Source organism: Pagrus major, chromosome 14 (genome assembly GCF_040436345.1).
Source record: "Pagrus major chromosome 14, Pma_NU_1.0".
Taxonomy (NCBI): domain Eukaryota; kingdom Metazoa; phylum Chordata; class Actinopteri; order Spariformes; family Sparidae; genus Pagrus; species Pagrus major.
Window position 1 is genome coordinate 5,150,682 of NC_133228.1, and position 27,809 is coordinate 5,178,490.

General features: G+C 42.2%; 1 protein-coding gene across 2 annotated transcripts in view; it reads right to left on the reverse strand.

The window, feature by feature from the left end:
* scube1 (signal peptide, CUB domain, EGF-like 1) overlaps window positions 1-27,809 on the reverse strand; it is a 125,227-nt gene that overhangs the window by 31,468 nt on the left and 65,950 nt on the right. The window contains exons 5-8 of one of the 2 annotated variants that reach the window (XM_073480516.1): window positions 25,347-25,475; window positions 22,626-22,742; window positions 16,103-16,192; window positions 8,543-8,659 (exon numbers count right to left, since the gene is read on the reverse strand). In XM_073480516.1, coding sequence (XP_073336617.1) covers window positions 8,543-8,659; window positions 16,103-16,192; window positions 22,626-22,742; window positions 25,347-25,475 — 453 coding nt within the window. The remainder of the gene's footprint in view (window positions 1-8,542; window positions 8,660-16,102; window positions 16,193-22,625; window positions 22,743-25,346; window positions 25,476-27,809) is intronic. The other variant, XM_073480515.1, reaches the window with a different exon arrangement.

Sequence of the window (27,809 nt, forward strand, 5' to 3'; positions counted from 1 at the left end):
GTAAAAAGCAATTAAACGGAATACATTTGCAGAAACCCGAGCCTCTACAAATAATTATGGACGGAGTACGGGGGATCTAGTTTTCTTGGAGAGCGTTGGTTTTCTTCGTAGGGTGTTGCTGGTGGAGAGGACAGACATCAGGCTGGGAGGTAGCGTGTATTTATTCAGGTATTAAACGACCCCGGCACCCGATTCTGTTTAATAACAAACACTCGCCGGGTGCATGTGGGCCAAAGGAAACTCTCAGTTTTACACAACAATAAAACAGCCTGTGATCTGGGCCTGGTTTGGCCGAAGCAGGGGCTGCCTGCCATGCTGCAGTCATGTTAAGGTAATGAAGACCACAGCATTAGGTCTGAATTAGCGCACCTGACGAGTGTGGACACTTATTTATTATGTAAATAGGTAGCAAAAGTACACAAATATCTACTTATATGCAGTATATGCTGTATACTATGGGTTTACCAATTATCATCTTGGCCGATATTCAGATCCAATATTCAGCATTTTTCTGAGTCAGAATCACTGTTTTTCTTGTCTTGGCTCTAATACAGCATGCATCTGCAAAGTAACTAAAGTGATGTAGAAGAGTAAAAAGTCCAATATATATTATATTATATTAAGTGTAATGGAGTCTAAAGTAGCAGAAAATGGAAATACTGAAGTATGCCTCAGAAATGTACTTAGTCACATTCCATCACTGCTGTGTATCTAATATCCATTACAGAATATGGTAATAAACTTTAATACTTGGACCCTTACAGCATTACAAGCACATCACAATCACATTACTCATACAACTGAAGGGCAAATCCATTTTCAGACTTTGAATACGTGACATCACTGGCTTCATCCATCTATACAAGGGATGCCATATTGTCATTCAGGCAGAAATGACTTCAATGTTAATGGTCCTTACCGCTTCACTAAGAAATGATAGAACGTTCATAGAATTCACTCCTAATTTGCACATAAAACAACCTAGAAATTAGAGAACATATTTAAGTTGTTGTTGTTTAAGTTTAACTTGGTGTGTATTGTAAAAGCAAGGTGTGGCACAATGCACAGTGATATTTTGAGAATACACCTGAATAGCACTCCCCTTTAATTCAATCAAATCCAATATCAGCCACAGATTTGTTTTCATCAAGATCCATGCATTATTCCCTGAGAAATTAATGAAAATGTGAAAAAGCACAAAATTAAAGAGAGACAGAAAAATTAATGTCCCTTTATCCTGATTTGGATCAAAAGTTAATGGGATCTATTCTGGGCTGAGACCCATCATCCATCCAAGTTTGGTGGAAATCCATTCAGTAGTTTTTGTGTAATCCTACTAACAACCAGTAAAAACAAAGTGGACATGTTTGAAAACATAACCTCCTTGGCAGAGGTAGTAATGTCATACGCAAAGCATCAACGTCACTGTAGCTTCCACTGGACAGACAAGAACATCATATCTATGTGGAAAAATGAGGGGAATGCAACCCTCCCCACATTTATACAGACATGCCATATTTTCATCAAATTGAGCTTTGACTAGAGCTCTTTTAATGACACCATGCTGTTGTGTCCTCTTCTTCTGCAATGGTTTAACCAGTGCATACAAACAAACATTAACTTGCATTTTCTTTTGCAAAAAAAGCTAAATTAGGATTGAAATGTGCATGTGCTTATACGCATACTGCACATGATCACATGTTTGTGTGTTAGGAGTCTGTTAGTTTGCTGGTGAATGGATGTGATCATGTCTTTCTCTTTATGTGATCTGATTGAGTTTGTGTTAGTTCTGTTCAGGTCTTTTCAGGTAGAGGAGGAATGCAGGCCAGTGGGGACGTGTTTCAGGTGCCAATATACACTGTGTACTTTACAGAAGAGTAGACCGACCACATGTTATCCACAGACACACACAACCACACAAGTGCACGCATATCGAACCTCAAATGAGCTTGAAGTGCACAAAATACAGACTAAACATACAACCTAAATGTGTGTTAATTAACCCACAGACACCACGCACATATAAATACACATACACACATACACAAACACACACACACACAAATACAGTAACTCATCCAACCTCCAGTGTGCACCTACTAATCAAACATCTGGAAACTGTTCAAAAAAAATCTTTTTCCCCTCTCTCCATCCATCTCTCTCTCTCTCTCTCTCTCTCTCTCTCTCTCTCTCTCTCTCTCTCTCTCTCTCTCGCTCCGTTGTCGGCACGAGAGCCCTGCGATGAAACGCCTCTTCGGGTTGGCGTGTCTGTCATCGTGAGAGGCTGAACCGCCTTGTCTGTCAGCGTAGATGAAAGGGCGTTTATAGGACTGGTGGGTTTTAAACATGCCCTACATAGTTTATATTGAAATGATTATGATAGACAGGCACGACAGGGCACATCCCCTTGGCTTTAAAGTGAGGTAGACACAGACAGGGAGAGAGGGAGAGGTTGAGAGAGGGCTGTCTGTCTCTATCAAGCAATTTAGTGGCACATTAGATGAGACCACCTCACAGCGTGGCACTTATCTTGCCGCTAACTACTACGTTCGGTAAACTGCTAAATGCCAGCAATTATACTGCAGTCTGTGCACTACAATACAGTGCTAACACGACTGTGATTACATGTGCCACCAGAGTCGTCACACTCCCACACATACGCATTTACTCACATGGGCTCCTGCAGGAGATATTGATTAGCTAACTCTCGGACAACCTGTGCGTGCTGTTGCTAAGGATACAGGAAGGACTTAGAATTTATTGAAAGCTGATAAGACCCGTGAATAAAAAAAAGAGCTAAAGCACAAACTCACTCCAATAGGGAGAAACAGCCTCTGGGCAAATGACGGTGCTAACATTTAAAACTAGAACTGATACGTAAACATAGCAGATGACAATGATCATATATAGTTGTCAGTGGCCAAATGAACCTAGGGACATAAAACAGGGGCAGCACAGTGGCTCAGGGAATAGAACTGTCACCTCATACCTTGATTCCACTTGGCACGTCTCTGTGACATTGCGTTTGCGACGCTGTTTTGTTCCGTCCTCCATGCGGCTTAATACTCCACTGGGAGCATATGAGAAGCAGCACAATGCTTCCCTGATATTGTTGACTCACTCAGAGTTTTTATTTCATCACATTTTTGTGCTTCTACCGTGGGTGAGTCGGCTACACGGATAAATGGTTACTTTGTTTGTCTGTTTTAAGTGTGTTTACAGCTAGATGGGTCTGAGTTTGAAGAAACTAGCGGCTTTCTCCACCTTCAAAGACATACAGTTAAGGTGACTGGGAAACTGCTGTCCAGGGATATGACCTCTCTTATGCCATTGCATGCTGGGATAGGCCAACCTGGTATCACGCCAAACCGTGTAACAGACAAATTCTGTCACTGACAACACGGTCTCATTCTGTGGCCAAGTTAGCAAGTTACACTTTCAAAATAAAGGCACCAAAACTACTAGGTTTAGGAAAAGATCATGGTTTTGCTTAAAATAACTGCTTTCTTAAAACATTAATTCATTGAATCACTACCTGACCAACCCGAACCTCTACCTGCAGACATTCTGTCTCTTTCTGCTGCGTTCATCCTTTGCTCTCATCATTATCACCCCCTGCTGGTACTGTGTCTTCATACGCACATGTATTTTCGCACCTAGGCAGGGCAAACCTATCCTCAGACACCTATGGGTGATGTCACACTCCAGTCTATAAGCCCTGTACACCCTGGTCTGAGTCTAGCTGATTTACAAACAGCAGCAGTAATAGTGCAGGGTGTCTGACATCAAGTACACTCAGTGCGTGTGTATTATATGTGTAAGGTTTGTGTGAGTGTGTGTTCCTGCTGGGTGCCCAGGTGATGGATGCTGATCGATGTGCACTGCCTGCTCTGTGTCTCTCAGCTCCCCTCAGCACTGATCCCCGCTCAGGGATTTATGAAGCCCGGGGGCTGATCACAGCCAAATTATGTGGGCGGGGCACAGCTGGACTGTACCCCTATCCATCTTCCCCACTCAACTCAGGTCGCAAAAAAGGAGAGGGGGAGCTTTTCATCTTTCCACCACTGTAAATGCTGGGTTCTGTCAGGACCACAAATCACCTGGAAAGACAGAGTGGAAGTGTTTGTACAAGCTGCTGGGCTTGAACCTGACATCAGACCAATGGACGAGACGTTCTCCCAACATGCAATTGCATTGTTACCTGCCAGTCAGCAGACGACGCTGCTAGAAGGGCTACGAGAGCCAAATGGATGGCCTCATGAACATTTTCAATATGTACTGTCCCCCCATGAAAATCCACAGCGTTAGTCATTTCAGCAAGTGCCCCGAAACGACATCTGATAAAGTTCAGCGACAATGGCCTCTAGCAGCTGTACTTATTTTGACAGCAGCAAAGAAGGAAGTCAGTGGATGTTGTTAGTCCACATAGGGAGGAGGCTGGGGTAGATGGATGATTCAACAAAACATCACACTTGGTTCTCAGCTGTGTGTTCATATTGTAACCAAGACAATGACGGTCCCTTTATCTTAACTATATACTTATTCTCACCCAAAACATCATCTTTCCCTAAACTTAAAGGTCCCATGTTATGATTATTTTTAATACTTTTATTTTGGGTGTCTACTAGAAAATGTCTACACGCTTTAATACTAAATAAACACATTTTTGTCATATTGTCCATTGCTGCAGCACCTGTATTCACCCCCTCCCAAGGTCCCCCCCACCAAAAAGCCCAGTCTGCTCTGATTCGTCAGCTTTCATGTGCATGAGCAAGCACTGCTCAACACGGTTAAACATCAGCTCTGCCTGTGTTTGAGGGCTGAATTGTGACATCACAACCTTCCGGAAGTATTGACGGCTCATTTAAAGTGCAGTTTCTGAATACAGGCAGTGTACATTTCCCTGTGAATTGGGCGGTTTGTTTGGTTCACAGTATCTATAAAGCACCTAGGCCTGCTTCATAATTGAAACTGACATTGTTGTTGTTATTGTGCGTATCTAACCAAACCTTAACCAGAGCTTTGTCAAATATTGAAATTATTATATTATAATTATTTTTCAACAGTGATAACAGTTTTGGAAGAACACCTCTGTGTCCTTTAAAGTATTATGTTGTTTGTGTCATTTTGGACATTGGACAAGAGTAAACTCACAATTTAATGTTGTTTTCTGATGTAAAAACATTAATACGATGTATATCGAGCTCATGCAAAAATGCAGCCAGCCAGAGCTCGCTAAAATTATGGTTATGTTAATTATGTGCTTATGCATTGTGCATAGTGACTAAAACTAGGAACTGACTGATTAGTCCTGTCCTTTCGATGAGTACATTTGCTGGTCAACCGCTGTATTTATTGCATCTGCAGCTGGATGGTGCTGTCTGTGTTAGTGTGTATATGCCACTGAGAGAGAGAGAGAGAGAGAGAGAGAGAGAGAGAGAGAGAGAGAGAGAGAGAGAGAGAGAGAGACAGTGGCCAGTGAGGGCCTCACTGTTCAAACATCTCAAAGTTTGCTGACGTGCCGTCTGCCTGCCGGGCCTGAGACAGCTCTGGCCCCAGAATTTCACACACCGACATGCAACATTCTCAAACTGCCTGACACTGAATTCGCAGACACACACACTGCACAACACACTGCACAACACACACACATACACACACATAGTATTATACACTTTAGAAGAACATGCGGCCTCACAGGAGGCGCCCAGATTCTGACAGTCATGTAGCTGTCACATGACCTGCACCCGGTTGCTATGACAACTCCTATCTCCCTGACCATGTCTGTCACATGTGGAGTTGTGCCCAGCTGCTCCATCTCTCCATCCAGGGCGGTACCATCGACTACCACACATGTACATGTGGCAGAAGAATGTGGAACTTCATTCTCCTTTTAACAGATAGTTTTACCCAAGAGGCATGACTGAGAATATCCACTGTACAACACACAGGAGAACTCGTCATATCAACCAGTACACACCAATGTGTAGTCATTACATCAAAGTCATATAAAAATACAAAAATGCAAATGTATTGTAATAATTCCTCCTTTAACATCAGCCATCAGATCCCTTTCTAATGCCCTTCAAATGGAGTCTATGGGAAGTAAAATTCACAGTCCTCATTCTATGCAAAAATGTAGTCAAAAGTTTATCCAAAGTTAGTATGAGGTTTCAGCAGTCTAAGTTGCAGGTATCATCACAATTTCTTTTGCATAAAACTGCCTCTCAGTGTTTCTTTGTTGAGTAAATTTTGAAGATGCCAACTTGATTGATATAATCTAGACTGCATGTTAGCTTCAATGTCTGCAGGTAACCAAGATAGTAAACTTTGTCCCCCATCTCTTGCACTTGAATCATTTTAGAAAGACATTTTTGTTCAGCCAGTTTGACCAGGAGGAGAAATCACAGCAACCAACAACTCTTCCACTGTACGTACGCGCATGTGATTTTAGGTTTAGTGCCCCTGTGGCCCCCAGTAGGGATACGTCTTATCCCCACTTCTGGTCAGACTAAAATTTATCTCATATTCCCACTAGTAGATGGTACAGGTTGATAAACTATACTATGTAAACCAACTGAAAGCACAAAGCGAATACACCCTGGCCTATCATATCCCTTGATAATGAAGCATGCTGCAAGTAACACGCGAACAGCCAATCATTTATCAGGTGTGTAGTTTGGTTGCACCATCGGCACGCAACTGACAACAGAAGAGCATGTCCCGACTTGCTATGATGTCATGCACACGTGGGCAACAGTAATCTCACAGGATTGAGGCGGCTGCAGTTTTTGGAGCCAGGCACTGCATACGCCTGGCTGTTGCCTGATCTAACAGCTGATTGGTTTAGATGTTGACTCAACGATATGACATTTTACAGAAACTTTTTATTGTTTTGCTGAAATGGCTGAAACAGCAGCAAATTGATATGAAGCTGATCTACGTGAGAACTGATGTAAAATGGAGGTTGATCCATGAACAGAAATCACAGATGGCCTGTGTAGAGTTTTAATAGGCTGTGGCGTCATAATTAACAACAACTGAAGACTGTGTACAGACTGGTCAATGTGTCTGATAACATTTAAATCAATCGGAATTAGATCTAACAGGATGAGAGTGTTTCTGTGACTTCCTGTACAGACTGTGGGCTGATGGAAGACTGCCCCACACATCGCAGCTCTTTGGCTCTGCCCCCTACCTGGTCTCGTCCACTTTCCAGCTGAGCTGCAGTTTTTCTTGCACAAGCCTAGAGGCCTTACTTTGGACAGTTCTCCTAACACAAGCCGTGCCCTGCCTGTAAAACTATTAACTCACGCAGTAGTAATGCCTGTTATTCTTTGCAGTCTGATACGGCGGCCTACAAGCCGCAGCAGTGCCAAACACTGACCCCTTCATTCTCTGTCCCAGTCCTCTACTGCTCCTCTTAGGGTCACTTATCCTCAGGAGCTCCCTTTTCGCTGCTTAAGTGTGTCCGGGCTAGTTAGGTAAAGTGGACAGGCCGGCTCTGACCGCCGCTGCTCTGCCACTCGGCCTATTTGCTCTACTTACGAGCCAAAAGACACTGCAGCTGCGCCACCCAAAGTGGTCGGCAAGACCACCGGGGCAACTACGGCTCACAATCTGCCGCACCAGCCCTGCTGCTGGCTGAGTATTTTACAAACCAACCGCAAGAAAAACTCTTAAATAAAAAAGAGCAGGTCAGCTCGCCGGTATGGCACTATTTCTATTTATTTGTGTGATTCTATATGCGTTTTTTTCATTGTTGTGTTAACATAATCTTAACCTACGTGCCTTGATTAAGTGGTTAGTTACAAAACAAAGAGGTTAAATTTGACCTTTTTTCACCAATTATGAAAATAGGACAGGTCATCAATAATAATTATCGATATAGGTTGATATGAAACTTCACTAGATAGACTCGTCAGCCTAATCACCCAGGCCTACCCTCAGCCAACAGATGGTACGTATGACATGTCTTTATTAATAATTATTGTAATCATTTTTTTTTCTTCTGTCCCCCCTTTTTTTTTTTTTTTTTTTTTTACAAATTGCACACTGTTAACTCCCAAACAGAATGCTGCTGCATTATCCAGCCCTGAAAAGAATAAGGCACGTCTGCCTGTAAAGACCAGTGTTAGACTTAGTTTGTACCCACAGTTCAGCCTCATTCAGTGAGGCTGTTTGTTTAGAGGAAAGCAAAAACTCTACAATAACATGTTTGGGATGTTTAGGCCAACGCTGTGGCCGCCTTCTCCTCGGACCACCTTCATTGACGTCACCAGCGGGCTGTCGGAAGTGGAGAAATGCTCAGCGGTAAAATCAACAACAAGCGGCAGCATTAGCAGTGACCGCGACCGGTGCTCTGTGCAGTTGGAGGTGAAGCGGATGGTGGGGTTGGGGTTTGGCTCCGGATCACTCAGATACCAGTCATAGCAGTCTCAGGTGCATACACAGTGTGCTCAGTGAACAGCAGCAGTGCATCATTGACCCTTACAAATGGCCTCACACACGTATATTCCCACACTTTTATATATTTACTGACCTTTGCAGGTCTTTCCGTCAGGCTGCAGGGTGAATCCTACTGGGCAGCTGCAGCGCACCCCAGTGGCCGTGTCTTTACATGTCCTGTCACAGCCGCCATTGTTGACGGCACAGGTCTCTGCAAATGGCGGGACAGAATGGAAAAAGAGAAAGAGAAGAAGAGGGTGTTAACATGTGACCCCTGCTTCTGAAAGAGCATGACAAAGAAACTAGAGACACTGAAGGTGGTGTGGGTTGAGACAAAGCTTCATGCAGTAAGAATACACAATCAAACAACAGAATAGGATATAATGTATTTTTTCTGTTTTTTTCATGTAGCTTTGTCAACACAGAGATGAAGAAATTAGATCACAACACCCCAGTTTTCATGAGTAGAGACATTTTTATACAGAGATAAATACAGTTTTCATACACAGAAAGTCACACATTTTTTTATATAATTGACAGCAGTGAATCATTACAACAAGACAAAAATACATGACACTGTACTGATAAAGGAGGGTGAAGAACTCTTTGGCCCAAAGGTCGGTCCTGTTTCCAAATGTGATTAGAAATCAGTTGACACACAAAAAAAAGGTAGGGACAAGGTAAGTAGACAGAAAAATAAAGTTAGTGCAAGGTTGAGTGTTGTATGTCTAGAACACACTCAGTAGAACTGCCGTGTATATTTTCCCCAAGAAAAATGTTCTTGTATGTGGCGTAGATAAGGTTTGCTCGGACTTGTGAATATTGCTTGAGCTGATCCCAAAACAAACACAAGCTCATGGTAACTCTAGCTCACCTGCCCAGCCGCTGTTGCTTTAGCAAAGCTCAGCACACACTTTCCCAATGGGCCTGGAGAAGTGCTGAGGAGGCTGAAACTTGACTTTGACTCATGTTTGTTGAAAAGGATTCAATAAAACTACACCTAATAAGGAAGTTTCACTTAGTGACTGTTCTGCTTTTGGTGGGTTTGACTTCAGTACTTCCAGAGAAAATCCAAGTCCTACATATTGCCGTTGTGTGAATGAGTGCATGAATTAGGAGAGATTTAAAACACAGCATCATCAAATAAATCTTAGTTCTTATAAAAGTTGACATTTGGAATTCAAAAGGCTATTGCAAGACATCAGCAACATGTAAATCGGGGATGTTCCCCTCCATTTTGGCAGCTTTTCACATTTAATTAATATGCCAGGAGACTGTGTGCCTGAGAGAAGTGAAGAGGGAGTAGGAAAAGCCCTTTCAGGCTGGCAAACACATCCACATCTAGAGGTCAAGGCATTAGCATAATGCCCTTTCAGAATGCATAGTCACAAACACATTGCAGCCAAGATGGCTAATGCTTTCTTTCACAAAACAGGAAGGTATTTGTAGATGTGTTTGTGTTTCTTCATGCAGCTCCAAACAACATCAATCTCACGGCTTCTTCCCCTAATCTCTGTTTTCTAGCCGGCATTTGTTCCTTGCTGTGTTTATCCATCAAAGCTCTGTGTTCATCATTTGCAATCCTTTTCATGTCTGGTTCTCTCTCTGGAGGAGTTTTGAGGCCAGATAGCAAACGATTTCAGAAAACGGTAGAGGAAGCAAAGCTGGAAGGAGAGACATTCCATCATCCAGGCCTGTCTGATGGGCCCTGTAGGGTACGACAGCAGACCTCAGTCTCTTCTCCCAGAACCTCTGTCGTGTGTGTGAGAAAGTGTATTGTTAACTATGACTTAAAGTCTAAGTGCCTGCACAGGTGTATACAATCAATAATACTTTTGTGTGAGTAAATGCATGTGAGTAGACTTGATGCGTGTGGAGGTGGTGTTTATGGGTCAGAGTGATTTATACTGAGTACAGTGGGCCCTATCATTAGCTAAGGGTGAGCACAGTCCTGCTCAGAGCCCCTCTCTCTCCAGGCCAAGCCCAGCCCAGCCCCAGGGCCAGACTGAGGAACACAGACGCACCGCTGGGTCTGATTGATGTGCTGGACAAGCCCCTAATACCCTCCTCAGCCCCCTCTTCTAAGCCTCTACACACCCTCTGTGCATATTTCTATCATAGCCTGGTTTGTGTGTGTTCATGTGTTTCTGTGTGTGTGTGTGCGTGCATGTGTGCAGCAGGACGTATTTCCACATGTAAACTTGGGTCTTGTGGACTGAAATCACCAATGATGGATTCTGATCACATAGCTTTGTCCTGTTTGTTTAATGTTTAATCATTCTTTGGTATTTTCTTGCCAATTTCTCCCAAATTTTGTTACTTCATCTGTCAAAGTTGGTATGTTTTCTGCTCATACTAATACCACTTTGACACTTGTCAAAAAAACCCCACTAACACCCACTAACATCCAGCTTTTGTCTTCAATGTGATTAAGTACATTTTTCAATTGACTCTACAGTGGTCACAGGTGTTAATCTGCTCGAGCTCTGACTGGCTTTAATGGAAATACCCAGGTGGACAAATATTTGCCCCTCTTCAGGCGATGCTATGCCTTCTGTTGAAGTTAAGGACACTGGCTTTTTATTACTTTTCCATCCATCTCCACCCCTTAGCAACTTTCATTAACAGCTTCTTCTTGATATAGTCTGATGAGGTTTATGATCTGCTGCTTTCTACTGTTTTTCCAGCGTATTCGTTATGATGAACGTGACACAAAAAGAAAAAGAAAACAACAGAAAGGCACACCTGTCTCCTGGCAATGAGAAAAGAGTCAATTGCCTATTTTTAGCAGGTTAACCAATGTTTAAAAAGCCCACATATACACGCTAATTTTGGTGTAAAAGTAGTATAAGTGAAAAGAAAAAATTAAAGAATCTGAATGAGTGGCTGTTTATTTGTGAGTAACTGAAGCAATGAAACACTTAACTTATAGGTGCAATATGTAATAATTGGCCACCCGTAAAATTCATATTCAAAACAATCAGGGGGCAGCAAGTGACTAGAGTAACCACTAACTCCTACTAACTGTTGTTAGCTGTTGTTAGCCAGTTAGCTCAGTTAGCTGTGCAGCTAGCGGTCCAGACCAGAGGGGGAGTGTTGGTGCTTAAACTGCGAGCACTCCCTTCTTTCCAAGAGTTAAATGAGAAAATTGATACCTTTCTAATAACTCATTGTGTTTTTCTTACACTTTGGTTTTTGTCCAGATTAAAATAAAACAAGATGTAATGTGTTGATTAAAGAGCTGTAGAAGTGACTGATAGCCTGATTCCCCCAGTTTCCAGCCTACATGCTAAGCTGCCTTTTGGCTGTAGCTTCACACTATATGTACAGTACAGACATGTCAGTGCAACAATCTTCTCATCTAACTCTCAGTGAGAAAGCAGATAAGTGTCTTTCCAAAAATGTTGAACTGTTCCTTTAAGCATTCATTTAAAATTGCCCACTGTCCATTCTGGGAAATTTACAATGAAACCAATTCCCAAACTTTGACTTTTTTTTGTTGTTGTTTTGTTGTTGTTGAAAATATTTGTGGTGAAACCAGTTATGAATTAAAAAATGTTATACTTGCACTGAACATCACATTATGTTAACATTATTAAGTGCATTGTTTTAGGACTACTTAAATGATAAAGAACAGTCATTGGTTTCTTTGACTCTAGATGAAATTGTCACAGACAGAGGAAGAGGGAATTGACTAATGTTTCTTTTCTTTTTTCTTTTTGCCTTTAATTTTGAGTTTGACAGCAAAGGGGGGAGCGAGAGAGTGCACAGTATGCAGCCAAGTGCCTCGGCCACCGCTGCTTAGGACTCAGCTGCTCCTAAGGACAAAGCCTTAGTACATGGGGCTCATGCTCTCGGTGAGCTACCAGGACACCCCAGACCTAAATATTTAAGTTGAGGGGAGGCTGGTACAATGAGAGGCAATTAACTAAGTACAACTCTCCTCTTGCAGACTGATCAACAATGGCAACTTCATCTGTAGGATTACAATATGTCAGCGAGGGGCAGAAGAATGAGAAGGACAGTAAGTACACACATGTCCATCACACTCCTCGTATGGAAACCCTGACCACTGCAAACTGCACTTGCCATGAGAGGAGGACACATGTTCTATTGATTTAAACTAGAGAGCATGAGAGAGAAACCCATGTGCACTGTGTAAACTAAAGCATCATGCAAAGTGACAACAACTGCTGCACTGCTGTAAAAAGGTGAGAGGAGCACGATCACCTTTCAGCACTCAGCAACATCCCCTTTGGCCCTGTGATGGGCACCTTAATCAACTGTCAGTCAGCATGGCTCTGGCCTGTAATCATGCTATAAGGATAAACCTACGACACGCGTGCACACACACACACACACACACACACACACACACACACACACACATACACACACCTCAGCCTAGTTTCAACTCTCCTGATGTGATGGTTTATTTGGAAACCAGAGCCACTGCAACACCACTGAGTCTCTCCTTTGACACTCTGCTCACATGTGTCCAGCACCTGGCTCCTGATTCAGCTTCCTTCAACATCATTAAATGTCTTTGAATTACTTTTCATCAAGTCGCCCACGCTCCCTCCTCTCCTCTGCCTCTCCCTCCTTTCAGTCTCACTCCCTCTCTTCTTCTAGCCTGTCCTCATCTCAGCAGCACCTTTTCATTAGAGCCTTGGTTGCAGTTCCATTCGCCTTGATCGGTGTGTTGTCTGCGGGGTGTGATGGCGGCGGAGGCACAGACAGGAGCGCCGCGTGTCAGAGGAAGCAGACAAACTGATAGCAGTGTAAAATCTAACATACTGATGCTGTTCAGGCTGTGCCAGTGCTGCACTGGGTTGGCCTCTGTGCTCTCAGCAACCACATGCATGTACACATGTTCGTTCATGCACATAAGCATGATGGAGGCACACACGGACTCAAACATTTAAATAAAACACAGACACCACTGGTAAATCAATATTAGGGTTAGGCTAGTATCCAAACATGCAGGACATGAAGTAGTGTTCCTCCTTGTCCATGAACTCCAAATTCAACATGTCTGTGACACTTCAATTTACTAATCCTAATAAATTCAATATTAAGATAAATGAAGTGCTAGGTTGAAAATAATTTTTGACTTAATAGCTGGACTATCTGGACTACATGGACTTTTGTAAAGCACTTTTATACAAAATTTGCCTCTTATTCACACACTCACACACCAATGGCAGCAATCTACCAAACAAGTAATTTGGGGATTTGTGTCTTTCCCCAGGACATGTCAGCGTGATCTGTATTTAAAGTCATGATGTTTTAATTCCCTTGTTTCTTTTTGTGTACAATTCTAAGGTAAGATGAGGGAGATTTAATGTCAACTACTTAACATCAACGTATTCAGAAAGCTGGAGGTAACAGAGCCTTTGAAACCTTAGATCAAGGTTAAGCCTGAAATGTCTTTAACAATACTCTTTATCACTAGTCACAGGTGCTGCTGTGGCTGATCCTGATCTCATTGTAGAAAACCTCCATATTGGGAAGTTTTCAATATAATACCACTGAGGTGTACAAGACGTACAATAGGGCATTCCTGGAACACTACAGGTTACACATGGAACGGCATCAGGACGGATGACAGGTATGTTGGTACTACAGGAGGTGAAGCAGGGTTTAGTGAGGAGAAATAAAACATTCACTTAAAAGGTAATCGAGGGAGAAGAGAGGACAGAGAGGTAAAAGAGGGATAAGGAATCGCCCCCTAAAACCAAATTCTCCACTCTTCCTCACTGGCTAGAACCTGCTGAAATAAAACTTGTATAGAATATGGTTTAATCGACTACAGACTGTACAGCACAGCAGTTGGAAGTTCTGGATACCAGGAGGGATTTCTGATGTACCTCTGTCTCAGAAAATAAAAGTAAGGTGAATTTCAAAACAGTAGAGGATGAAAGTGGTGCTTCAGGAAAAGCAAAAAGACTTTGATTGAAACAACCCATTTGATTTTAGGTTAGTCACAGGAGAAACATTTATTCATTATTTGAAAGATGGGTTGAAGGTCTGAAAGTGACAAGAAGTGGCAGGGTACAGTCTTTCACCTATCATTATTTTACAGAAGGAGTCCTTGATACATGGCATTTATAGTGGGAATAGAACAGCAACATAAAAACAGATTGGATCAGGATTGACCAGTTGTTTCTAAAGTATGGTCCAAGGATGCCCCGGTGCTCCTGAGTTTCTTTCATGCAGCCCCCGGAGACAAAAGCAATATGAATAATAACTCAGTGTAATTGTATTACCACAATAATACCTCAAAATGTATTGAAAATGACCTCCAACATGATTTAATAATATTAGTATACTATTTTCTAAGCAGTAGTGAATAAATAACTATTTTTTAATATACTTCCAGGAAACATTCAAATGGTTTCTGCTTAACTTCTGCTGATCATGCCATTTTTTTCCCAGTTAGCTTCTTCCCCTCAACAGGCCACTAAACTGAAGTGAGTTGTTGCAGCTTAATTTACAACTAGTTTCTTTCAAACTTATGCAGGTCAGAAAATTGAAGTACACTTTTAAACCATTTACATTTTCACAGATTTCAGTCCAACTTTGGAAGAAGAATCCAGTGACTAACTTCCCATTTTAAAAGTTTCATTCCTTCATTGCCTATTGATGCCTAATAATAATGTCTTCACACTGCTCAAATTAAATGTCACTTTTGAGACAACAATACATTGGCACATAAATTAATAACAGGAAACAACGTTAATGTTAATGTAATGTACCTGCTTATAATAACTGTGTGTGTGTGTGTGTGTGTGTGTGTGTGTGTGTGTGTGTGTGTGTGTGTGTGTGTGTGTGTGTGTGTGTGTGTGAGTGAGTGAGTGAGTGTGACAGAAAACAAGAGGAATGGGTCTGATTGTTGAATTGGTGAGAACATAAATGGTTAAAAAAAACGTACTTCAATTTAAAGAAATTTCAAGTATGTTGCTTGGTAATTACCACCTACTTACCATAAAATTTCCAGACCTGTAAAAAAGAAGTGTTGCCTATGGATGTTACATTACGTATTTGCTTGAAGTTACACAGGTTGCTAGCTGTTTTTGGAGACTGACTTATTTTGCAGTTTGTTGTCCAGACCGGTTGTCCAGTCTGCTGACTTAAACCTTGATTTTAAGCCGGAATGATTTACTAATTCCAAAGGACTGGGATGTCCAAGGCTGTTCACATCACTTTGGTGGCATAGTTCTGTAATCATTGGGCGAGCTGGGTGTACAACTTTTTCAGGGGTTTTGCTTTGGTATCCTGTTTTGGTAACATGGGTAATCAAATGAGGGGAATGGGATACAAAAATATTTGGAATAGGCGCAAATGGGAAAGTAAATGTTAGTCATTGAAAAAAACCTTAGAGCAATCAAGAAATTTGGTAGGTAGATTTAGGGAGGAAAGGTTTAAAGGAAAACAGCGATCTCTTTGACTCCGTTCCCATCACGTTAGATACTGTTGCAACAAAACTGTGACTGTGGGAGTAGACACAGTGGGCATCAAAGGTTTAAAAAAAAAAAAAGATTAACAAAATAAAGACAGAGAGAGGAGGACGAGGAGGAACGGAGAGGAGTGGAGTCGGGGATACAAGCACAAGCGCCATGGCAACACATAGAAAGAGGAAGAAAAGAGTTACCCATAAGTAGCCGCCGTTTCACCCGCTTGTCCACATCAGCTACTGACGTGGCATTGAACTCAGAGCTCTCAATTGCAGCCTCATCTTTCTCTAAAACACAAGTGACAAGGGGACAAACAGTGAGCAGCAGGTTAATGAGAAGCCCAAATGACCAGACCTTCAGCCCCTCTTGGCGTTTGAGCAAAAAACCAAAGCCAAGAAGCAAGAAGCGATGAAGAAGCGCCAAAATCCCTGTTAGAGTGTTAATCCCCAAACAAATGATAAATCCCCCAGAGCAAACAAAAGAACAAAACAAAATAAATGAAAATGATCAGTATCAGTGTGTAGCTTACAAAATGAAGCGGTAGGTAGGCAAGTAGGTAGGTAGGGAAGGGGAGGGAAGGAGATTCAGGGCTTACATATGAAAAAAGTTTTTAAAAAAGATAGGTAGAGGTGTGGGGTTTTGGGAAGGGAGTGGGATTGGGTGAACGCTATAGGGGATTTTAATTCTGATGTTGACGTTGCTGTTGCCGCCGATGGAGTTTCTGTCTTCCATATCAAACAGCCACACTTTGTCTGCATTAGGATGGAGGAAGAGAGAGAGTGGAGGATAGATGTCCAACATTTCCATGGCAAGCTGCCTTTAAATGTGCTCAAAGAGACAGAAGCAAAGAAAAAGGGGTTGATGTTGATGACAAGAAAGAGAAGAAGGAGTGGTGCAGTGGAGGACAAGAGGTAAAACAGCAGAGGAAGGCGCTTGAAGAAGTGAGCAATGACATGATGATCAAGAGGAAATGATGAACAGAGTAGGACAAAGAATACAGGATCAGTCCCATCATGGCCCACAACGGAAGAGGTATATGAGGGAAGGAAGGGGTATACACACTGAGAAATGGGGTTTGAAGGAGGGAGTGTAGGGAGGGCATGCAGAGAAATATAAAAGCAGGAGGAAGTAGTCTGGGGGCAGCGCTGGTTGCCTGTTTGTCTATGGAACACATCGCAACTGGCTTTAACAGTCAACACTGGAAAAACCAAGTTCCCAAAACTGGGCAGTGACGGTGGGGGGGCTGAGGGTTGGAGGAAGGACGGTGGGGGTGGGAGGGAGGAAGGTGGAGCTGGTGAATGGCAATGGTTGTAGAAGGAGGTGAGATGGCATGCATGTGTTGCGGGGTTGGGGACGGTGGGTTTGATGATTGGGCTGGGAGAGGGAGGCGGCCTTTCACTGGGCCTGAGTCATTAAGGCCTGAATGAGCATCTCTCTGTGAATGGACGCCACTTGCCGGCTTTGATGTACACACACAGTCCTATGGGATGGTGGGGGCCAGAGGGGTTGGATATGGGGGTAATTAATGTCCCTTCCATTCCCCAGCCCAGGCCCACTACCTTATTCTTTCACGGGCTTGATGGACAAAGTGGTGGACTCTCTGAAGTCCACTCAGGAATGAATGGAGGCTTTCTGGTGCTCAGCTAACGGGTGAAATGTGGCTGTGTGAATGTGTGTGGAGTACGATTGTTGAATCGAATGCTTGTGCATACCAGTACTTCTGAGCTTCTGCTTGCTTGAATGTGTGAAAAAATCTGTCAGAGAAGGAGATAAATTGTGTGTGTGTGTGTGTGTGTGTGTGTGTGTGTGTGTGTGTGTGTGTGTGTGTGTGTGTGTGTGTGTGTGTGTGTGTGAGTGAGTGTGTGTGTGTGTGTGTGTGTGTGAGGGGTTGATGTGTAAGAGGTTGAGGTTGAGAATGGGTGGGAGAAGAGTCCCACTCACTCCTAAAGAGTCTATGGGACTAAGCGGTGGTCAGAGGCCCACAGAGAGGGGAGTGTTTTAGAGAGCCAGACCTACATAGGACGAGGAGGGGGAAGAGTTAAACCACTCTACAAAATTAAAGCTAGGAGGAGAATGGTAATAATCAATGCACTGGAAGGAAACAGAAGGACCAGGGTTGCTAAAACAACATCAACAATAAAAATGTACTTCAATTCAAAAAGGGAAAATGACAGAAAAACTAAAAGAAAACAGGGAAAACAACAAGTGTGCAGTGCAGGCTCTCCCATGCAGCCGGACAAGAGGACAGACAGACGGGCAGAAAGATTAGTGAAAGAGGCAGTGTCAGACAAATGAACGATGTGGCACATGTGAGTGGACACATGCAGTAGCAACAGCATGATATAAGAGTAAAAGAAGGGTGATTGGTGCAAGTCCCTGTCTCTCTATTGAGGTGTATGGAGCAAGAAAGGGGGCTGATGGATAGGGATGTTGGTGGTTTTGTGGTTGTCAATGATTCGGTTGCTTTTGGTTTGGGACTTGTGAGGAGGTGGAGATGAGGAGGTAGTGAGAGAGCTGGAGGAGGAGGAAGTTTGGTTTACTTTTTTCCTGGGAGCTTTACCTAAGATCAGGCTGCAATTGAGATGTCCGTTTTGTCCGTTTTAGCCAGAGTCTAACAAGTGGCCCCAAACCCCCCACCCCACCCAGAGTCGCTCTTTCCTCTTTTGCACTGAGGATTAAATTCACCTGATTTGGTTTTGACATGGATGCTCAGACAAGACAGGCAATCAGGTACTATCACCAGAAAGCAGGAGGAGGAGGAGGGAGGAGGAGCAGAGGTACAACGCTACATAAAAAAGGGTAAAAGGGAGGGTTGGGGGGGTTAAAGGCAGGCCCCCCAAAAAGTTGGGACACTCAGACCATAGATACAGAGGTCCTTTCTCTCGTCAAAGTATGAAGAGAGACAGAGAGGGAGACAGAGAGAAAGAAAAGACACAAGACATCGGGAAAGGAGGGAGACGAGGGTTCTTGCTCGCTCTCATTCTGCTTCTTCCTCAAAGCCTTTCTTCGATGGTGTATTTCACTTCTTCAAAGCAGCTGGAAAGAAAAAGGGGTTATCAGCAGTCAAAACCTGGTGCTGCTGAAAAGCAGCACAGCAATCTGCTTGAGTGTGTGACCGTGAGAGACAGACAGACAGACAGACAGACAGACAGACAGAGAGAAGGAGAGAGAGGTGTTTCCAGTGTTCGAACACAGCAGGAAAGACAGCACATCAACATGACAACAGATAACTGTGTCTGTGTGTGTGATCAACAGCATTGGCATGATTCTGGGATATTTCACATTTACAGTCAAGAATCAGAGAGCTTCATGTTTTTTTCTAGCTCTACAGGCTGTTATAATCTCACCCGTTTACATGTAATGAAGTGTTTACTCATACTTGCACTTTGTTTTCTTTGGTTTTAACCACATGGAAAAGTTTTACACTGCCCATTACAAATGAACCTGAACTTGTATACAAAAGGCACATGAACTCCTCAGCAGCTCATTAATTGGACAGAGATTTGGTGGCTTGTCATCCTGCCAGATTAGAGATTCTGGCAGCAAGAGAGTCCAAACTCTGAACTTCAAGGATTTCTCCCTAGAATGAACTGCTATGAACACCTTTTCTGGTGTTTGTATTAATTCTGATTACTACTGAAACGATGTCACGAATATAACACCATTCAAGACTGTGGTTTGGCCTTGGTTCATTTTGTCATGCTAAACTTTCCAAGTTTGAGGAACAATCAGATGTCTGCGGCGTTTTTTCTGCTCTTTAAAGGGCACATTATTTAGAAAGTAAGATGCGCCTACAGAGGCAGGCTCATTAAGTGCACGAACGCTTCTTTAATGATTAGAGAGGCTGCTTTCATTCATTTTAAATGTTCCCATGCACACCGTTATGTCATTGCAGCAAATATCATGGCACATTTAAGCAGCAAAACTAAAAGCTGTAGTTATAAACCCGACAGGACAAACAGTTAAACCTCTAGCTTCTGAAATAAATATTTTTAGACAGTATCTTGGGATTTATCAGGTGGACAGCTGCTTTACTCCAAACAATTCAACTGTATGACCCTGAACTGTGTGTGTAACCTTTTGGATGTGTAGAAGAGAACATTAATTTACATTAGATCCTGATTGATCCTGTCATTGTGTCAGGAGATTTAAATAAGCAATGAAGTTAAGCTGCTGTGCTTCATGCATAAATGTGCACATCATGTCTCTCAATTGAGAGACAAACTTATCGTTTCTGTTGCTGGGGGATTGCTGCGGTAACAGAGTTATTGATGGGACAGAGGATTGGGAGACAGCAGAGGGTGACTGGCCAAGGACTACATGCCTCCCCCCAAGTTAAATAGCAATGCACCAGGTGTAGGAACACCTGATTTTTAAAGTGAATAGGAGGTGAAACTTTGATTGGTTTAATTCATGTTATGCCCAAAACATACCTATGACTAATTGAGAGTCTAAATACAACCCATTTGTGCCTTGCACATACTTTGAGCCCAGATTATACAGGCCTTAGACACATCCTGAATGCACATGCGCCCCGCAATATAGACCATGTGCTATAGATTGTTTAACTGGGGCCCAAGTGTTTAACAGCCAAAATGTTAAATCTACAGATAAATCTATGATTTTCCAAAAACAACATGAAAGTGTTTTAAACCCAAGCGTCCCATTTAGATTGTGCATGACCTGACCACTTTTATTTAGAACTGCATTACATAGAAACATTTGTGCAGATGAGTCATTTTAGAACACTACTTGGATTCATTCATTCATTAATTTAAGTAAATTGGTTAATTATTTTGAGCGAACAAATCATGATGTAACTAATTTGAGGGAACATTTTGGAACAATGTGCAATGAAAAATTATAAACACCATTGATTACAGGCTCTTGAGGCCAATATACTCTCTGAAACAAGCTGCAGTAGACTGACTTCAACAGCAAAGACGTGGTGATGACATTTTTTTTACAATCTCCACAAACTACTTCTCACATTTATATCAGCAGCAAGGAGGTTGAGAAAACAGAGTTATGAACTCCACTTACCTGGAAGGGCTTGTCCATCCTCTACTGATTAGAAAAATAGCAAGATGAAAATGAATATCTTCTATGTGAGAGCCAGGATGAGGAGGCATGCTTCTCTTGACAGTCATATACAAATCGCCTGTTTGGGCAGAGAAAGCTGCCTGCTGGCTGCTGGCCGGGCTCACTGAGTCAACTGAGTTTTGACATGATGAATGTGTTTTTCAGAGTCTGAGTGGGAGATGTGTCAGTCATTCATTTTCCACCAGCCAACTCAGTTATTTCTCTTAACACTCAAAACATATCACTGCTCATTCCTTGGCCCCGACACGTTGCCACTGTGATACTCCCACCAAGACTTACTATGGGCATTATCACGTATAATGTGTGTGTTTGAGACATAGATGCTTATGTAGCAGAGAGGACGGAGACACAGCATCAGAATCATAGTTTTCTATTTGTAACCATTTACACCCTGATCTACTAAATACTGTGCTGAAGTTTGCTCCAACAGGAATCTCTGGAAAAAAAAGTTTTCAATCTTTCTCAGCCATTGGATAATGAAAGGAATGCTCTGACTCATTGGTTAAGAGAAACACAAAAAATGTGATTATAAAATTTTTAAGGCTTTCAAAAGTGACATGTTTTTTTTTGTTTCATTTGAAATCTTTAACCCTGGAACAATGTCATATACCTACTAGCCTTTTATGGGACGTTTTGCCGCTAACTGCACTTCAGTAGACATGTTTATTTCAAAGGTTAGATAATTCTGCCAGTCTGTCAGTAATACTAATGCAAGCTTCTAAGCAGCCTGAGAGGCTCAACTCAGGGCACAAAAGCACACTTCAACTCAAGCTCTGCTAGGTTTACTCTACTCGCCAAGATAGGATGAAAAAAATGTTCAATTTAAAGTGTCAAATTTTAAAATCCTGGAACCTTAAAAAAAATGATTCTGCTCTTGCAACAGATATGTTATTAAAAAACAAACTCTGCATTAGTTGTTGATTCAATTATAGCTTGTACCAAACTGAAACCAATGTTAATTATCATTATCATTGATCATCACATTATGGTTTGTTCTTTTTGTAATCTACGAACAACCCCACAGTAGTGATTTTGGTGGGTTATAAACAATAAGAGCATAGTTTACACTTTCATAAATAAGGACTGAATAAGGTCTCATGCTGAATATTTTTCCCAGACAGCATTTCTCATCAGCAGCAGGGCTACAATGAAACCTGAGTCTTATCCACTTCATTATCGACAGTGTGGAGTGATTAAATCAAGGTAAAGCTGTGGATGATGTGAACGTGTGTGTGTGTGTGTGTGTGTGTGTGTGTGTGTGTGTGTGTGTGTGTGTGTGTGTGTGTGCGTGTGTGTGTGTGTGTGTGTGTGTGTTTGTGTGAGCAGCTCCCCGTCTCTTTGTGTTCAGCAGGGTGTTTAAATAAGACGAGGCCGGGGGAAGGGGAGAGGAAATTTGGGGAGCTAGGAGATGATCTATCTGCCAACTCACCACCTCCAATCCCAACTCTCTCCCCCCCCAACTTCCTCATTTCGTACTTTTCTTCTTTTAAATCATCTGTGCTACACTGAAACTGTCCGGGGCCTTCTATCATACAACAGATGTTACTCTCACACAGCTGGGAGGGCTCCGGGGTATGTGTGTGCGTAAACAGGGAAGCCATCTTGGTTGTCACTCACCGATGCAGGTCTTGCTGTCTGAGTGCAGGGCATACTTCTGGTGGCAACCGCACACCGGCCCTGTGTCCGTGTCATCACATGTGTGCTGGCAACCGCCGTTTCCATAGTTACACGTCACTGAAGACAACAGACACACATTCAAGTCTCACTCCTGGCCTGTATATGTGTAACACAAGGCTGGTGACATTTTAAATGTCAGCTAATTCCTTAATTTGCAGCAATAATGATACAGAAAGACGGTTCAGCCTAATATACCAGCCAGGAGCACCAGAGGGATATTCATACTGTGCAGTAGTAAAAAGCAAAATGATGCTCAACTGGATGAATGACCAACATGACAGGTGGGAGTGGGTCATAACAAGATGAAGAGAGAGAGAGAAAGACAGAAAGAGAGAGGGAGGAAGATAGAGTGAGAGATAGAGAGTATAAGGGAATTGTATTAAGAGAAACAGGGTCGTGAGTAAAGGAGGAGCAGAACACAGACAAGAGAAGAATACAGAGCAAGATAACTGAGCTATAAAAAGGGAGAGAGAGGAAGTTAAAGACAGGGAAGAGGGAAGAAAGAAAGAGAGGGGGAATCAGATGGATAGGGAGATATAAGAAAGAGGGAGAGGGAAGCATAAGGATGGGGGAGGGGGAAAGTAAGGAAGAGAGGGTTAGATGGAAAAACAGAGAAAAAAATCAAAACTTATGTCTACAGTGTTTGCCTGAAATTCTGTTGAAAAAACAAATTTCATATCATAATTGGTATGAAGTGTATCTTCTATTACTTGTAATATCACAAGAATTTTGTATTTTCGTCAGTCCCCTTATAAATTACCCAGACTCCTTTAAATACAATCCTGGGGACACATTTTATGTTTAGTTTTTGTTTTCTAAGGTTAAGGGCAGAAAACAGTCTCTGTTGGGTAAAAGGGCAGCCCAAAGTTAGTTGTAGGATTTCAATAGGTTCATGCCCTTTAATTTCTTAATTCAACTCTGTATTGTATGATGGCAAATAACCTTGTGTCAAAACAACAGAACAACATGGTTGTTTCAAAAATAAAAACATTTTCTGATCTTTCACTTATGGTTAACATTTGATTAGGTTTAGGCCCAAAACAATTTGGTTAGAGTTAAGGAAAGATCATGGTTTTAGTTAAAATGACTACTTTGTCATAGTCCCACATAAATTGGGAATACGTTCCTGTGTTTGAAATGCAGCTAACATTCTGAAGTTCTTCATGAGGTTCCTGACTATAATAGTAAGTAACGAAAGAAGAATGTGAGCAACACAATTGATGAGAAAAGATGCTGAAGAGTGAAACAGAGAATGCACTCATGGAGGAGGAGAGATAAAGAGAGGGTGAGAGATGAAAGAGAGAGGGAGAAAGATGAGACACGAAGTAACATGGAAATACGACTATGAGAACTCAAGAACCTTAGCTCTTATCCTCAACAGAAAACCAGGTTTCAATTTACACCACTGGCCCTAAAACAGCAAGCTGAGTAGTTCTTTTTCATGGGCCACAAACTCTTGAGATGGAATTTGCCATAATAAACAGAATTGATTTGTCAAACACTAACTATGGGAGAGGTTTGCATTGAGTCCAACATTTTTACTTTCACCTAATTTGCCTTATCTTCACAGTTGTTGGGGTGAAAAAGGAACAAAAGCACAAATACACTTGGGAGCTTTTCCTAAACTTTGCAGTTCCCTAATCTGGACCATTTTTGGATCTTTTAGTGACTCTGAGGAGAAGGGAAAAGTGGAGTACAGACAAGGAATAACAGAGAGAAAGGACAAGATAGAGACAAGGATGTGGGAGACAGACCATGGCGAAAATGGAGAAAAGAGGTGAAAATGGAGATAGACTGAGAGGACAAGAGAGGAGAAGGAAGAGAATGTGTGTGTGTGTGTGTGTGTGTGGTTGTGTATGTCTGTGAGCCTCTGTGTGTGTGTGTGTGTGTGTGTGTGTGTGTGTGTGTGTGTGTGTGCGGAGGCGTTGTAGACATAACTACCATTTCTTTCATCACTCGTTTACTACCGTCCTGCGCTGCGCTGCTCAACAGGCTGGCACAGCACCGGGTCCCTCGCCGCTAATGAAATATTACCACAGCGGGGGACGCATTAGAGCCTTTCAGAGGCTTTCACAATCTTTACACTCTCACCGTCTAAGAGGAGAACAAGATGTGTTGCCAAACAAAGTGTAACTAAAAGCTTATTTTTCCCCCTCAAAAACAGCAGCCCTAAATTCCATGGCTGCAGGCACTCTGCGTGAAGAGTGAGAAACAGAGATGGAGCGGCGAGGGGGAGCGCATGGAGACATGAATTCTCTCTACTGAATCCTTCAGCACCTTCAGCTTGGCCTGAAACGCTTAACTGATTTTGGTATTAAATGTCCACCCTCATATTTTACCGCTGAAGGCCTACTGGAACTTGTCCATCAGGGCTATTACAGATGTTTATTACAGGAACAGTTTAGATCCTTCATCGCACCAGTACGTAACCTCAATAAAATCAAGTCTATGAAACAAAGTATTAATACCTTGCTGCCATGTGGATTGTAAAATAAAGTGACAAGTCAATTGACTTAAAGATTAACAGATGACGGGAAGTGTTACGCATTTCACTATGTATGATTTCAAGACCTGCTATGCCTGTGAACTGCTCACTGAATGTGACCAACCTTTTTATGTGTGTTTGTGTGTGAGTATGGGCATGTCAGGTGTGAGACATACATGTACAGTCTTTCTGGTTTTTGGCCAGCTCAAAGCCAGGGCGGCACTCGCACGACACCCCGCCTTTGCCTGGAGCCTCTCTGCAGATGTGGGCACAGCCATGGTCCTTGTTCATGCAGTTCATCCCATCTGTGGAGGGGACAGAGACAGAGGAACAGAGAGACTTTAATGACTTCTGAAAGCTCTGGAACTTGTGTCTGAATTGTACAGAAGAGAACTAAGCTGACAAGTCATCATCTCCATATGCACGAGTTAGATAGAAAGGCCCATGAAAACGTGGCTTCAAATTTCAATTTTTCTCTGTAACATTCCAATTGATGACTAAAGAAGCAACAGTCCATGTTTAATAATAACATCTTTAGTTATAATTTAAAAAGAGGTTAACACAAAAAGTCAGCTACGCTGCTCCATCATGACTGTGTTGGTGTGGTTTGATCACATAACTTCAAATGCTGCTAACTCCTGACTTGTACAGGGAAATACAGGAAATCACATTCTAAATCAGCCCCACCCACTTCAAGCCAGTAAGAAGAAAACTGACAACGCAACTGTGTAATCCGTAAAAGAAACGTTGTTTAATGTTGTTAAAACGCAAGCTGATGCAGATGCATTTTCTGCTCAAATGCATAGTGAAGAAAAAGAGCATTATTTTGCATGTTTTTCATACCTAACAAATCCCACATAAGGACAGCCCTGACCGGCAGAGACACCATCATAAGAGACGTCATGTTGACAGGATGTTTTGAAAAAGAAAAAAAAAAAAAAAAAAGATTTTACGTCATGTACTTTTTTCCATTATCACAGTACTAAAGTGCATGTAAACACGTCAAATCAGATTATAATCATAACCTGATTATTCCCAGTTATCGGATTATTGTGGTCATGTAAACGTGCTCATTGTCAGGTCCAACATTTTGCCTGACCATCATACATCAGCCACAGCATTGAAACCACTGACAGGTGATGTGAATAATATTAATCATCTCATTACAATGCCATGTTCTGCTGGGAAACCATGGGTCCTGGCCTCTATGTGAATGCCACTTGACATGCACCACCCATCCAAAAACTGTTGTGGACCAAGAACACCTACTCATTCCAAGGGCACTCCCCGATGGCAGTGGATCCCCAGCAGGACAATGCACCCTGACACACCACAGAAACTTCTTGGGAATGGCATGAGGAACACAACGAAGAGCTCAAGGTGTCGACCTGCCCTCCAAATTCCCCCGATCTTAATCTGAATGAGTATCTGTCGGACCTAACGGAACAAGTCTGATCCAAACCCCCCAACATACAGGACTCAAAGGATCCACTACAAACATCCCAGTCCCCTTATGACTATGCCTTGATAGGTGAGAGCTGTTTTGGCTGCACAAGGGGAACCTGAACAATATTAAGTAGGTGGTTTTAATGTTGTGGCTGATCAGTATATATCTAAATCACTTTACTTATGCAAAACTCAGGCCCAAGAAGTTGATGAAGTAAATTAAAGCCATATGTAGTCCCTTGTTAGCATTCAAGCAAGTGCTACAATATCTTACTAACATGACAGTTTGATGTTTTTCATAATCTTTTAACAGCTTAGCCAACAGCACGAACACTGACATATGCAGCATCCCTTATACTGATGCTATAGCATTACATGCAGTTTATTTTTGCCCTTCATGCTTGGACTATGTATGGGCCCTAAAGACAAATGTCATTTTTAAGAATACTAGCAGCATAGTTCTACAGATGGCTTTTGTACATATGTACAAAGGAGGATGAAGTCTATCAATATTACCTCTAGAGTCACCAGGTGGTCAAAGTTTTAACTTATCAAAAAATAGCATTGGTCAAGAAGCCTCCAAATCAAAGCCTCAGGTTGTCAGTTGAATCACAGCACTTGTTTTTTTAGCTGTGTTATTTTACACAGAGCAACTCAGGATAACACTGTGGCAGGAGTAAAAACCTTAAAAACAGAGTCCGTTCTCAAAATGTCCAAGCTACTATACATAATGTGATGGAATAGAGAACAGGGCTCCTACACCTTTTTCATAGGTTAATTCAAGCACTTTTCAAGCATTTTCATGGTGCATTTTCAAACTTTTACTAGTTAGTTGCTAGCTAGCTAATATCAAACCATTTATTATAAAAGTAACAGTTAAAATTTCAAGGACTTTCAGGCACTTTAACCAAAATCCAAGCACTTTTCAAACTTTCAAAAACCTCATTCAAATTTAAGCATTTTCAAGGATTTCCAGCACCCATACGAACCCTGACAGGAGGCTGATAGAAAGGCAGGGCAGGGTGATTCGTTTCTGTCTGCTCGCTAAGCTCAGGTGCTAAATGCTACTGAAGTTGGCTACACTTACTGACAGCAGTTAGACAGGAGACACACTCTGCGATGCCCTTGGATTTTTTAACTGCCCTATGACGAGGATGCACACTTTTTATTCATCTGCCTGTGTATAAATACCC